Source organism: Triplophysa rosa, linkage group LG9, assembly GCF_024868665.1.
Source record: "Triplophysa rosa linkage group LG9, Trosa_1v2, whole genome shotgun sequence".
In the NCBI taxonomy this organism is placed as follows: Eukaryota; Metazoa; Chordata; class Actinopteri; order Cypriniformes; family Nemacheilidae; genus Triplophysa; species Triplophysa rosa.
Genome location: NC_079898.1, coordinates 4,320,149 through 4,333,762, shown reverse-complemented (window position 1 = coordinate 4,333,762; position 13,614 = coordinate 4,320,149). Strand labels below are relative to the sequence as shown.

The following is a 13,614-nucleotide window of genomic DNA, read 5'->3' as shown; positions in this document are numbered from 1 at the left end:
CCTTATAGTGTTTATAGTGATTACATTATTTTGAAGTATTGTGTTTACATGAGGTCTAGTTTAATCCCAATTTTCCCTAAATCTCATTAAAGGAGTAGTTCAGTTCAAAATGTGCCCCCATTGACTTTCCATAGCAGGAATAAAAATGACTACACAGTCCTTTACATCGTCGGCCAACCTTATTGGCCAATTAAAGTCTGCATAACAAACTGTTTACTATTTCAGGCAACATTGCAAAGATTAATCTAAAACACATCTTTATTCAGGGGATACGAGGGGATACTGGAGATTATGGACATGAAGGGGAACCTGGACCTACGGTAAATGGCTTTAATGCCCAATCCCATAGTTTGCATTGCATTACAGAGCCACTCACTGGTCAACATGTGTCCTACAGGGCGAGGAAGGTATCAAAGGAGAAAAGGGCATGAGAGGACTTCGAGGCCAAGAGGTAAAACGTTACACACCTGCACAGACTTTCAGTTTTGAATGTCTTAGTTTGAAATGTCATTGTATACAATGCCTATGTACACTCAAAAAAATGATTGTAGTATGTTCGCGTAGGGTGAGAAGGAAGAGGTCGGGGTCGGGTTGACTACTGCAGAAAAATGTCTTTTATTATCACACACACGTTACTTGAATGACGGCGCTACACACCTCTGTTTACAGTCTCAGTCTTTAACCAGAGCTGACGATCCTCTCGTGGAGCACTCCTCGTCTCTCTCTCTCTCTCTCTCTCTCTCTCTCTCTCTCTGCAGTAGTCTCTGCTGGTTCTCACACACCCGGCTTCTGTCTCCAAGCTGCTTTTATGCGTCCCCACACCAATTACTGGAATAGTGGACAGGTGTTCATCTTTGGCACTTCGCACCCCATTTACTCACCGCTCTTCTCTCAGCCTTCTCTCCCGCTGCAGACCTCGCTAAATCACACCCCTCTTGCCACATACCCCGACCGCCCGACTCAGGCCGGGGAGCCATCCGGCCTGCAGCCTCCCCCCTCCCCCTTCGCCTGGAGAGGAAGTCGGCCACAGCCATCTGCGCCCCCGGCCTGTGGATCACCTTGAATTTGAACGGTTGTAAGGCCAGATACCAACGGGTGATCCGCGCATTGGTATCTTTCATGCGGTGGAGCCATTGGAGGGGAGCGTGATCCGACCAGAGGGTGAACTCCCGCCCCAGGAGATAATACCGGAGGGTGAGAACGGCCCACCGGATCGCCAGACACTCTTTCTCGATGGTGCTGTACTTCGACTCCCTCTTCGAGAGTTTGCGGCTAATATACAGCACCGGCCATTCCTCTCCCCCCATCTCCTGGGACAGGACTTCCCCCAGCCCTCTGTCCGACGCGTCGGTCTGCAGAAAAAGGGGAGAGAAAAATTAGGCGAGTGTAGGAGCGGCCCGCCGCACAGGGCAGCCTTCACTTGGGTAGAGGCCTGCTGGCACTGCTCCGTCCACTGGACCGGATCTGTCGCCTCCATTTTAGTGAGATCAGTCAGCAGGCTGGCAAGCTCCGAATAATTGGGCACAAACCTTCTGTAATATCCCGCCAGCCCCAGAAACTGTCTCACCTCCTTTTTGGTCTTAGGCCTCGGGCAGGTCGCAACCGCTGCAGTCTTGTTAATTTGAGGACGCACCTGCCCATGACCCAAGTGGAAGCCCAGATACCTGACCTCCACCCGCCCAACCGCACACTTCTTCGGGTTGGTCGTGAGCCCGGTCTCACTCAGCATCCTCAGGACCGCCCTCAGATGCTCCATATGCTGCTGCCAGTCGTTGCTGTAGATGATAATATCATCGAGATAGGCAGCTGCATATGTCGCATGTGGCCGGAGGATGCGGTCCATAAGGCGCTGGAAGGTGGCCGGAGCTCCGAACAAGCCAAATGGAAGGGTGACAAATTGGTGCAATCCGAACGGCGTGGTGAAGGCAGTTTTCTCTTTAGATACTGGAGAAAGGGGGATCTGCCAATATCCCTTCTTTTAAATCCAGTGTCGAAAAAAAACGAGCGGTGCCTAGCCGATCTAACAACTCGTCGATCCTCGGCATGGGATACGCGTCGAATTTCGACACAGCATTCACCTTGCGATAGTCTACACAGAACCGTATCGAGCCGTCCGTTTTAGGGACTAAAACTATCGGGCTTGCCCAGTCACTGTTAGACTCTTCTATTACACCCAACTTCAACATCGCGTCCAATTCTGCCTGAACTACTTTTTTCTTGTGTTCAGGTAACCGGTAGGGTCTACTTCGCACCACTACCCCGGAAAAGTCTCGATGTGGTGCTGAATAAGGTTCGTGCGACCAGGCAGGGGGGAGAACACATCCGCAAATTCCGCCTGCAGGCGGGCCACAACCGTGAGCTGTGAGGGTGAGAGGTGATCTCCCCCCGGGGCCAGGGCGAGAGATTGATGTTTGACATTCGCCTCCGGCCCGAGATCATCCTCTCCAGTCACCACCATCGCCAGCATCACGGACTCCCCCTCACTCCATTTTTTTAGGAGGTTGAGGTGGTAAATTTGCCGTGCTCCCCGCCTGTCTGTTCGTACGACCTCATAATCGAGATCCCCTACCTGCCGTGTAACCTCAAAGGGTCCTTGCCACTTTGCAAGTAATTTGAACTTGAAGTAGGGAGTAATAAAAGTACCTTCTCTCCCGGAGTGAATTTTCGCAAGTTGGTTCCCCTATTATACCCACGGCTCTGCTTGTCCTGGGCCTGTAACAAATTCTCCATAGATAGCCGCCCCAGTGTATGGAGTTTTGTTCTCAGGTCCAGGACATATTGAATTTCATTTTTGCTCGTGGACGGTCTGTCCTCCCAGGTTTTCTTCAATACGTCCAGCACCCCTCGAGGTTGCCGCCCGTAAAGAAGTTCAAACGGGGAAAACCCCGTGGAGGCTTGCGGGACCTCCCGTACCGCGAACAATAGGGGTTCCACCCACTTATCCCAATTTTTGGCGTCCTCGTGTACGAACTTACGAATCATGGTTTTTAATGTGCGATTAAACCGCTCCACCAGGCCGTCTGTTTGTGGATGAAAGATGCTGGTGCGGATCGATTTAATGCCCAATAATTCATATAGCTCGCGCAGTGTGCGTGACATGAACGCCGTGCGTTGATCCGTGAGGACCTCACGGGGATCCCCACCCGGGAGATGATACGAAACAGAGCCGCCGCAACACACTTTGCCGAAATGTTGCGCAAGGCCACTGCTTCGGGATATCGGGTTGCATAGTCCAGTACGACTAAAGCAAACCGATGTCCCCGTGCTGATCGCTCTAATGGCCCGATGAGGTCCATCCCAATTCTTTCGAAGGGGACCTGCATTAATGGAAGAGGGCACAATGGCGCTTTTGGAGTGGCCGGTGGATTCACCAGCTGACATTCATGGCAAGTCGCGCACCACCTGTGCACATTGTCGTGAATGCCCGGCCAAAAAAACCGGGCCATGAGACGATTTAATGTGTTAGTTTGCCCCAGATGTCATGCCATTGGATTACAATGAGCCGCCTGAAAAAGCATTTCCTGGCGTCTCTTTGGAACTAATAATTGGGTTATATCCTCTTTGGTCTGAGTGTCTTGGGTCACTCGATATAACCGATTGTTCCGAATCGCAAAATAGGGGTAGGCGAGGGGTCGGGCAGGCTGCACCGGCTGCCCGTCAATGGACGAGACCTGTTCAAAAGCCCGTTTTAAGGTCTTGTCCTGGGCCTGCTCCAGGGGAAAGTCATCGCAGTCCGAGAGGATCAGCCTCTTGATCCCGCTTTCTCTTTCCCCGGAGTCAGTCCCCTGCGAGCCGGGTTCCACACTGCCCGCCTGCACGAGCCCTCGCCTTCCCCGGTTTCTCTTTCCCCAAGCAACATCCGTGCATAAAACCCTTAACAATTCTGAAAAAGCTGGCCAATTTGTCCCTAGAATCAGCAGATGTCAGAGGTGCAGATTAACAGCCACCTCAACTCTATGCTTTTTCCCCTTAAATTTTATTGGCAGAGACATGAGGGGGTATTGAACCACGTCCCCGTGCACACACCATACCTTAACTGTGCGGCCTTTATCCCATGCCACGGATCGAATCAGGCTTTGGTGGATCGAGGTCTGGTTACAACCGGAATCCACCAGAGCCCGATAGGTACCCCCCAATACTCACTGGTATCTGGTACCCGCCAGCCTGACCGGGGGCAGCCTGAGGCGTGTCTGGGACCCGGACATTAACCCCACATCCATCATGGGACGTCTGCCCTCAGCTGTAAAAGCGCCTGGTGTTGCTCGCGGTGGAGGACCGTGAGGGACGAGATGACGTCCGCAAATGGCGTTGCCGGCGGAGTCTGCATCTTGCCACGGTTTCCTGCTTCCTTCTCCCGGGTTTCGGCACCACTGTAGTATGTTCGTGTAGGGTGAGAAGGAAGAGGTCGGGGTTAGGTTGACTACTGCAGAAAAATGTCTTTTATTATCACACACACGTTACTTGAATGACGGCTCTACACGCCTCTGTTCACAGTCTCAGTCTTTAACCGGAGCTGACGATCCTCTCGTGGAGCACTCCTCGTCTCTCTCTCTCTACCTCTCTCTCCCTCTCTCTCCCTCTCTCTCTCTCTCTCTCTCTGCTGGTTTTCACACACCCGGCTTCTGTCTCCGAGCTGCTTTTAATGCGTCCCCACACCAATTACTGGAATAGAGGACAGGTGTTCATCATTTGCACTTCGCACCCCATTTACCCACCGCTCTTCTCTCAGCCTTCTCTCCCGCTGCAGACCTCGCCAAATCACCCCCCCCCTTGCCACAATGATTGTTGGAGGTTGTTTGTTTAACTTAATCAATATAGTTATATCTAACATATTTGCATGTGTTTCTTGTTCAAACACAATTGAAATGTGTAATACTGACATAAATAGGCGACTCTTTGACATAACTTATTCCATTTGTGTTGGGACAACATGAATCATTTTCATTGACTAACTGAAACTACACAGTGTACTGAGTTCCCAGCATGCATTGCCCTTATGACTGGATTTAGATAGCACATTTTAAAATTAAATGTTATTGTATGTGCGTTTTTGTGCAGGATGAAAGATAAAGAGACTTGTTAGTGTTTACTGTTCTGTAATGTTAAAATTTTGAAGATTTTCTGTTGTCTGTAATAAAAATCTTAACCTTACCTTACATCTTGCTTACATCACTGAAGCATTCAAATTTAATTGGCTCAACACAAAGGAATTACATTCAGCTGAAATTAAATAAAACAAGTTGATGAACTTAAACTGGGTGAATTGTGCAGACAAATAAGTCTTAAATTCGAATAAATTAATTCAATTGTGTGGAAATAGGTGTCATAATAAAATTAAATTAATCCAACAACACATTTTTTTGAGTGTATGTGTGTTCATACGTGTATGTGTATGAATAGATTTCATATTAATTTTAAATTTTATTTTTTTTGTTCAACGTACGTTTTTTGGGGGGTTTTGGTTTTCTTACGTACAGCTGCTTTGATGCAATGCAATTTTAAAAGCGCTATAAAAATAAAATTGAATTGAATTAAATAAAATTGAATTGAATTAAATAAAATTGAATGTCATTCGTCTCATATGTTGCAGGGTGACAGAGGACCTAAAGGCCTGAAAGGATTAAATGGCGCCACAGGCCATAAGGTAAAAACAATGGCAGCACAGCCACACTTTTTTAATTAAAACATTTTAAAGTATACTTGAAGTTGAAGTATATTTGAAAGTATCCTTTATGCAGCAAGTATAGGCCTACTAATATCAATGTACAAGTAGCGTACTACTTAGGACAACATTTGCCCACTTCTTAGTTTTTAAAAGTATACTTTAAAGTACACTGTAACAGTAGCCATCTTTGAGCACACAATTAGTTTACAATATTGTTTTTTGTGTCGCAACTATATACTTAATGATTTACTTGTTCAATGTTCAAACACATTTAGTTTATGAAAGCACATTTTGAAGTATACTCTCAGTAAACTATTAGTTTAGTTTTTATACTGCAAGTGTACTTGTACGTTTTCTTTAAGTGAACTTAATATCATACCTACAGTTTACACGTTTTACAGTATATTATTTTGCTTTGTTCCTATATAAGTTTCAAAAGTGCGTACAAAGAATATCAGGTTGACTTGTTACTATGTAAACTTGAAAATGTAAAGTTTGATGCCTAATAGACTGAAAAGTAGACTGAAAGTATACTTTCATATTTTTAAGTGTACATAAAGTACTGATAGTAGACATTGACACAAGTTGTTTGCAGAAGGTAACCTATAGATAAGCTACTGTATTTAAAAATGAGTTCACAATATATGTTCGCTATATGATACATGTAGTTTGAGTTAAGCACTAGATCATCCTGACATGCTGTGATAATGTCCTTCTCATCACAGGGAGTGCGAGGGACTCCTGGAGAAAGGGGTGAAACCGGCCAGGAGGGTAAAGCCGTAAGTTCTGCTGCAGAATCTTCATGTTGCTTTCAACAATTTATGTGTGATGGCTTGTGCAATTGTGGATGTGAATGACTCATTCACTCACTCCCCACCACATCTCCCAGGGTGCATCAGGAGAGCAGGGATACGAGGGCATTGCTGGATATCAGGGAGTGAAGGTATGTTTTCTCCCTCATTCTGCTACTCTCTTCTCGGTCAGACATCTCACCACTCTGTCCTTACAACAGGGAAATGAAGGCTTAACCGGAGCCGAAGGAGCTCGAGGATCACAGGGTCGCCAGGTATGAGAACTCTCCGTTTTGCGCTCCATGACATTTAGGACCCAAAGGCCGCTCTTAAATTCAAAATCCGCCACCTCGTGGGATCCTCTGCGCTTGTGCACTACCCGAATGATTTATTTTCGTATTCACGGTAGGGGCCGTCGTGGAAGTTAAGCACAGAGGGTAAATCTGAAGAAAACATGAATCGCATTTCACCCCAAAATCATAAAAAAGTGACCTGGACATGTTATTGACAGATTCACGCCTGAGGCACCTGAAGGTTTGAGTCTTTATGAGAGCAACACCACTAAACCAGACAGATTAGCCATTGTCAGTCCTGTGGGTTGGTAAAGGAAGCAAAGCTTCAAGGGAACCCACAGGCTTCAGATTCCTGTAAGATCTTTGGGGTTTGAACAGAAATTAAACTGTCTGAGAAACACAATTTAAACGTCAAGCAAATTGTTTCAAAATGTCAGCTTTGAAACATAAGTGTTAAACAAGCCAAAAACATTTGGTGTTTTGAGAAAATCAAAGTGCAATTTAATGTAGAAAAAAAAACACATATATTCTGAATCTACCATTGGTGGAAGTCCTGGCATATACAATTGATACCACAGGTAGAATTTTTTTAAATATATTTTTTTAAGTCATGCAGCTGCCATGTGAATGTTAAAAGCTTTATGACTTCATGTTGCTCTGTCTCTGCTTTGCAACAGGGGGTTCTGGGAGATCCCGGTGAGCGAGGAACAGCTGGAGAAAAGGGAAATCCAGTATGTATTACACTCGTAAAGTTATCACATATCCACAAATCAAATCATTCAAGCAGCAAATGATAAAGATTTAATCTATATACATGTGATGGTAGAGCTCTGTCATTTTTGCTCTCCACAGGGTACTCTAGGGCCAAAAGGGAGAGTTGGTGGAATGGGGAAGAAGGTTAGTTGTTTGTCAAGCAGTCGCAAAATGTTGACCCAATTCGAGAAAGGTCTAGTGCTGACCTGTTGGGATATTTTAGGGCATTGTTGGTGATCCAGGTTGGTCAGGGCGAGACGGAGATCCCGGCATGGAGGTACCCACAGCTCTTTCAGATAAAATCTACAGTATCTTTTGTTTTCATGTCCACTTTTCTTTCTAATATTGTTTTGTATCTGCCACAGGCTTATCAAGGCCCACAGGGACCTGAGGGCAGACATGGACAAGATGGCCAAAGGGTAAGCAAACTCTTCTTCTATTAAGAACTTCTATTTATGAACTTTAATGTTGGGAATGAAAAACATGCCTGAATTGGGTTTCAAAATGAAGCATCAAATGATTTTCATGATGTTCTTTTCTGATCTACATTCTTCCACTGATATGTGTGGAATACCACTCAATAGGGCCAGTCACATTCACGTTGCGATCGTTAATAGCCAAACATTAGAGATCCGCCATAGGCACATTAACAGTATGTTTCATCATTCTTCAGCTGGAAAAAATCATTCTGAAAGTGATCCCAACAATATTCTTCTCTGTATCATTATCGTTATAGTTGTGATGTGAACCCTGCAATTCTCCTCAATTTTTTAAACTTTATTTTTTGATAGTTATCGTTATAATGTGCACAGCAAGTTATTTTGTTAAGTGGAAAACTATCCAGAATTTTACAATTCTTTATTATTCTCATTCCTAAAGAAACTTTAGCCTAACCTTTACCTGAAAGTAGTTTTGCTTGTCTATGTAATGTGCTGAACTGTTTTTCACACAGGGTGAAAAAGGTGAACAGGGCCCTCCGGGGAACATGGGCCCTCCTGGACCTACGGTAAGACCTCATGAAAATAAATGACCAACAGACTGAGCTATACGTGACCTCTGTAAATGCCACCTGAATATTTTGCTGTGAGGTTCTACGACAAAAAATACAACCTGCCTTCAAATAGATTTATAAAGTGCTACCATCTCCAGGGTTTACAAGGTTACAAGGGCTCTGCTGCAAAACCAGGAAGACCAGGATTTATTGGGCCCCCTGGACCAACAGTGAGTTTTCAAGATAAATAATCCAAAACCTCTGAAATATTTAAGTTAGTTCCAAGTAAAATGTTAAAACATTGCATTTCTCCATAGGGGCACGTGGGAATACCTGGCAGACCTGGGCCCAAGGTAATGATCTCTACTCATTTACATAGTTAAAAAGCCACGTTTAAACATCTTATACTGCACTGAATCTTCTTTATACTCAAGGTATTTTTATGTCCTTTTTAATCATTACTACGACTGTTATAGTTCAAATGTTTCATAGTATGTATGATACTAAGCGTAAGGAAATAATTGTCTGTAAGATAATGGGTTTCAAAGTAGAAAGATGACCTAAGTATCACTGCACAACTTTTGTTACATCTGTGTTGCTTGGCAACCGCTTTGTTATTTTTTAATTAATATCATTTGTGTCATGCTTAGCAACACCCATTAGCTGTTATAAAATCACTGTAAAAAAATAAGCCCCAAGAAGCGATTGCTTTATTATTATATACAGTACTTAATATTACAAATACACAATTTAATTTGCACTAATGTCATAGATAAAATGAACATTAGTATTACTAACTGAAAAAAAATTGAGAAAGGTCTATAAGATTGTTTTGAGACCATTATATTAAGATCAATATGAACAAAGTACTTATAAATTATAAACTGCTTATAATTCAATGTGCAAAGTCTTGTAAAAGCCTTAAACTAATTTGAAGATTTATTATATGAAGACAGATTAAGCAAACATACATGTAAACTAACATGTTGGCCTCAGGTAGCTCAATGTTGCTTTGTATATAAACCCTGTTACAGGCATTCTGATAGCTTGTTCAATGTGTAGAAGTCATATGTGCCTGTCTGCTTATGTTTAAATGCCCAACATGAACACAAATTCCTTACAGTGACAGCCTTTCATGAGATGGTTTTTAAAAGCTATCTGTGTTTTTTTGTAAATCCACTTCCTGCCTAGTCTATAAATGTGGAATTATGATGATATATGCGTTTACAGTGCGCAGCAAAACATCTGATGAACAGATGGGCTTAACTGCTATGACATACAAGAATACTGTAATAACACTTGTGAAATGTACTGTATACTAAACAATGTGTCAACTCATTTATTTAGGCCTTGACAAATTGTTATAATTTCATCTTGACAAGTAGGAACTGACCCATTCACAAAAAAGTGAATGGAGAAAAGCCATCTGTTGTGGCTGTGGAAAGCTTAGAAAGCCGGCGTGTTTGCACACTGGAGTCATGTCTGCACAGCAGAGCTCTTCATCGGCTAGCACACAACTTTTGGCACATTGTTTCCCGTCGCTTGCCTTCGGGTGCAGTCGCATTACACGGTGTGTTAGACTGAAACCGTTGGACCGAAAGACTGTTTTGTTCTCTTTCCAGCTCTAGCCTTACTCTGATATCTAAGCGCCCAAGAAGATCTCTACGCTTCATTCAAGCAAGTCAAAAGAGCACCAGGTGGTGAAGCTTTTCATAGATATATTTGATAATAATCCACATGGTCTCCAGCGTTGGATCAGAAAGGATCATATGTCGTATTAATAATCGTATTAATAGACCCGTATCGATTCCTTCCATGCACGGGCGTAAACATTATTCTAAACATTACTTCAGCCAGTCATGGATGTTGATGTAACCAGTTATTGATGACTTTTTACAAGACTTCTGTCTTTTCAATATGTTCTATGAAATTTGAATGTTTGGTCATGAAGGTGGGAGTCTAATGTTGAATTAATGTGTTATTTAATGGAATATACATGGGGAGAAGTTAGAAAATGGAAAGTATTGGTTTTCTTCCTGTACTTATTCATTTTAGTAAAGATGTGATGCTGTAGGACTCAAACTCAAATGCACACATGATAGAAAGGAATATTAAAATAGTTATGATGATCAGAAATACTGCAGTAAACACTTCGACCATCACAATGCTTGTGTAAAGTCTCTGTATAGTATTCAAAGGGCACAAAATTACATAAAAATGTAAAAATTTCGGGGTTATTTTCTGATTAAGACACATTAAACTTAATGGTTTTCCTCTCATTTTGACAGCTTCCTTTTTAAAAAAACACACAGCGAGCATTATTGTAATTTTAGAGTGTCCATTCACAACACCGCTATCATCACTATCAAAGTTGTTTTGTCTTACAGGGCGACACTGGCATTCAAGGGCTCCCAGGAAGCAAAGGACAGAAGGTTGTTATCGACTCATATGCATTTATTTTCAGTTTGCACATTTCCACGATCACATGGTTCCAGTTTCTCACATTGCCACATTGTTTCCACAGGGTGCAAAGGGAGTCAAAGGACCTAAAGGCAGGGTAAGAGATTACAATACATTACAATATGAATGACCACATTTGGTTAAGATCTTAACAGTTCGATCTGTTCATTGTCACAACATCTTGAGAAATCCAGTTGGATTATATTTAGAAAGCTGGTTCTGGAAAGATGCAATTTATCAAGCCTCATCAGTCTATTGTTTGAGCATTTCTTTTCAGGACCAGCTTGCTGTCGAGTTATCATTCAGAAATATGTACGCTGTGTAAAACTGTACTTGTTTGTTTATGGGTGTGTTTGTATTTGTTTGTGTTCCAGGCTGGAGATGGGGGTGTGCTAGGGCAACAAGGAAGAAGAGGAAAGCGAGGCCCGGCTGGAGAGCATGGTAGAAAGGGTCGTGTTGGGTCTAAGGGTGTGATAGGTGACAGCGGTCCATTGGGCTTTCAGGGACCACCAGGACCACCTGTAAGTCGGAAGACGTTGATCATGTTTTACATTATGGCCCATGGTGCAATTTCTTCTGGCGAAATCTCCACCCCAGCCCACCTTTTGGCTAAACGTTTTGGCAAAGTTTAGCCAACAGTTTTGAAAGGGTCTTTCCTCATTCAACAAAATTGCGAAACAGTTTCCCTCGGAACAGATTAACTTGCCTCAACAGAGACTGTGTTATGGTCCACAAGGAGAGTTAAATCTGAATCTGCCTCCTTACTTTGGGCATCCTTAACACCTGTTCCCTTGTCTAAATGATTGAATTTGCATTTCACCAGCCAAGTTTCAAGCACCGCCTCCAGACAATGCCTTCAAATTTTCTGGAAGATACAGTCCTTCTGGCACATACTGTAATAGGCATAAAATACGTGGTAAACATTTTAGTGTCAAGATCGCTAGTAAATGCTTCCTCATTAGTGCTGCAGCTGGAGGCATTGTTTTTTATTTACCGTGGCTGTAAATCGATAATGAGGCTGGTGAAATATTGTTTCTCCATTATTACACAGCCACCCATTTCCAGATTACCACAGCGGAGAGGTGCTCTGATATAAGCTCCGTTTTTCAATGTCGTGTCTGAGCCAGCTATCTCAGTAGTAATGATCTCTTTCCTAGGGCCCTACTCTCCCTGCTCAACATGTTATCGAGGTGTGCAAGCGGGTGGTCCTGGAGCAGATGTCCACATTTGCCAACTCTGTCAGAAGGACATGTGCAGCCGTATGCCCGCTTTATGGAGATGTGCCCATGGGCCCCCCAGGTCCCCGAGGACCAAAGGGACTACCTGGATCTTCAGTAAGTTTCCCACCTCACCCCGAAAGACGGAGCAGTTTCAAGTTTGCTAGTGCTTGGAAACATGAGCATTTAAGATGTGGTTTGTTTTAGACATCGCACACTTTCACATGTTTTTGCCATAGTAAACTAAGGAAGAACATGCTCCATACATCAAGTTTCTTCTAGGCCAGGTTTGATATGTATATCGTGGGAAGACCCCTGGAGGTCATGCAGCAGTGTTTGGCAGTATACGTTGGAATTAAAACATTCAGAATTTCCAAGTCCCCCTGAAAGACAAATAGGAAGTCACAGACAAGGCACTTGCTCAGTGTTGAATGGTTTTTGGAGACAATCCCACCTTCACTGGAGTGGAAAACCCTTCCATATTTCTTAAGACAAACTTTTCTAAGCTTCTTGAACATTTTCACTCAGGAGGCCCAAAGGCCGATAAAAGTTCCGACAGCCTGAAATTCAGAAATACGTTTCAAACAAATCGTAAAAGGAAAAACTGTATACAGGAGTGAGCCAACAAATTGTATATCATGAAATCTAAACTTGCTGTTTGCTGAATAAACCTATTTAGTAATTATTTAAAGAGTGACTATTACAATGTCCTTAAAATTACATTTCATGCGGTGTTTAATGTTACTGTGTGTGAATGTAAGCAGTCTGCCAAGTTGTAAAGCCGAAAGTGAACGAATAACAAAGTTATTGCCTTGGGAAAAAAGGAGTCGACTCTGAATCACGCGTCTGTTGTTCTAAATTCATTTCCGGGTCAGATTTGCATCACTCTGTGTAATGCCCGCCTACGTCTATATTCCATCAGACTAGACCATCTGACCAGTCAGAGTAGGCTGAGGGGATTAGACAGATGAATCACCGAACGAATCATTTGAGAGTCAGTCAAGAAGCAAGGTAATAATAACTGCCTATTATTAGAAAATTAAAGTGTTTTTACACCGTGTATGTACGTAAACTTGTTGTTGGACACTCCATAAACCAAAGTAGGACCTTAAAAATCACAAAATATATACTCTTTAAAAAGTGCCACAGTTTATTTATGTAGTCCATATGATTTTTGAAGCTACATTCAACGTCTTCTGAAGCTACTGTATACAATAAAATAGATCATTAACTCAACTCTCAACTCAACTTTATTTATATAGCACTTTTACAATTTTCATTGTTACAAAGCAGCTGCACATGAGACACATTGACTACAAGCAAAACAATCAAAGTTGTACCTGCAAAAACAAGAAAAGGTTGAAAACACAGAAGACAGACACACCCACACACAAAACACTCCACACACACAACACGCACCAACACACACAGACACAGAGACACA

The 13,614-nt window shown here is 43.0% G+C and overlaps 1 protein-coding gene across 1 annotated transcript in view; it reads left to right on the top strand.

Annotated features, from left to right (window-relative positions):
- zmp:0000000760 (collagen alpha-1(IX) chain) overlaps positions 1–13,614 on the top strand; it is a 34,009-nt gene that overhangs the window by 11,877 nt on the left and 8,518 nt on the right. Inside the window, exons 8-24 of the mRNA XM_057342208.1 lie at positions 267–320; positions 398–451; positions 5,591–5,644; positions 6,391–6,444; positions 6,555–6,608; positions 6,678–6,731; positions 7,427–7,480; positions 7,602–7,646; positions 7,726–7,779; positions 7,868–7,921; positions 8,455–8,508; positions 8,652–8,723; positions 8,811–8,846; positions 10,881–10,925; positions 11,018–11,050; positions 11,328–11,474; positions 12,111–12,287. Of these exons, the coding sequence (XP_057198191.1) occupies positions 267–320; positions 398–451; positions 5,591–5,644; positions 6,391–6,444; positions 6,555–6,608; positions 6,678–6,731; positions 7,427–7,480; positions 7,602–7,646; positions 7,726–7,779; positions 7,868–7,921; positions 8,455–8,508; positions 8,652–8,723; positions 8,811–8,846; positions 10,881–10,925; positions 11,018–11,050; positions 11,328–11,474; positions 12,111–12,287 (1,095 nt within the window). The remainder of the gene's footprint in view (positions 1–266; positions 321–397; positions 452–5,590; positions 5,645–6,390; positions 6,445–6,554; positions 6,609–6,677; positions 6,732–7,426; positions 7,481–7,601; positions 7,647–7,725; positions 7,780–7,867; positions 7,922–8,454; positions 8,509–8,651; positions 8,724–8,810; positions 8,847–10,880; positions 10,926–11,017; positions 11,051–11,327; positions 11,475–12,110; positions 12,288–13,614) is intronic.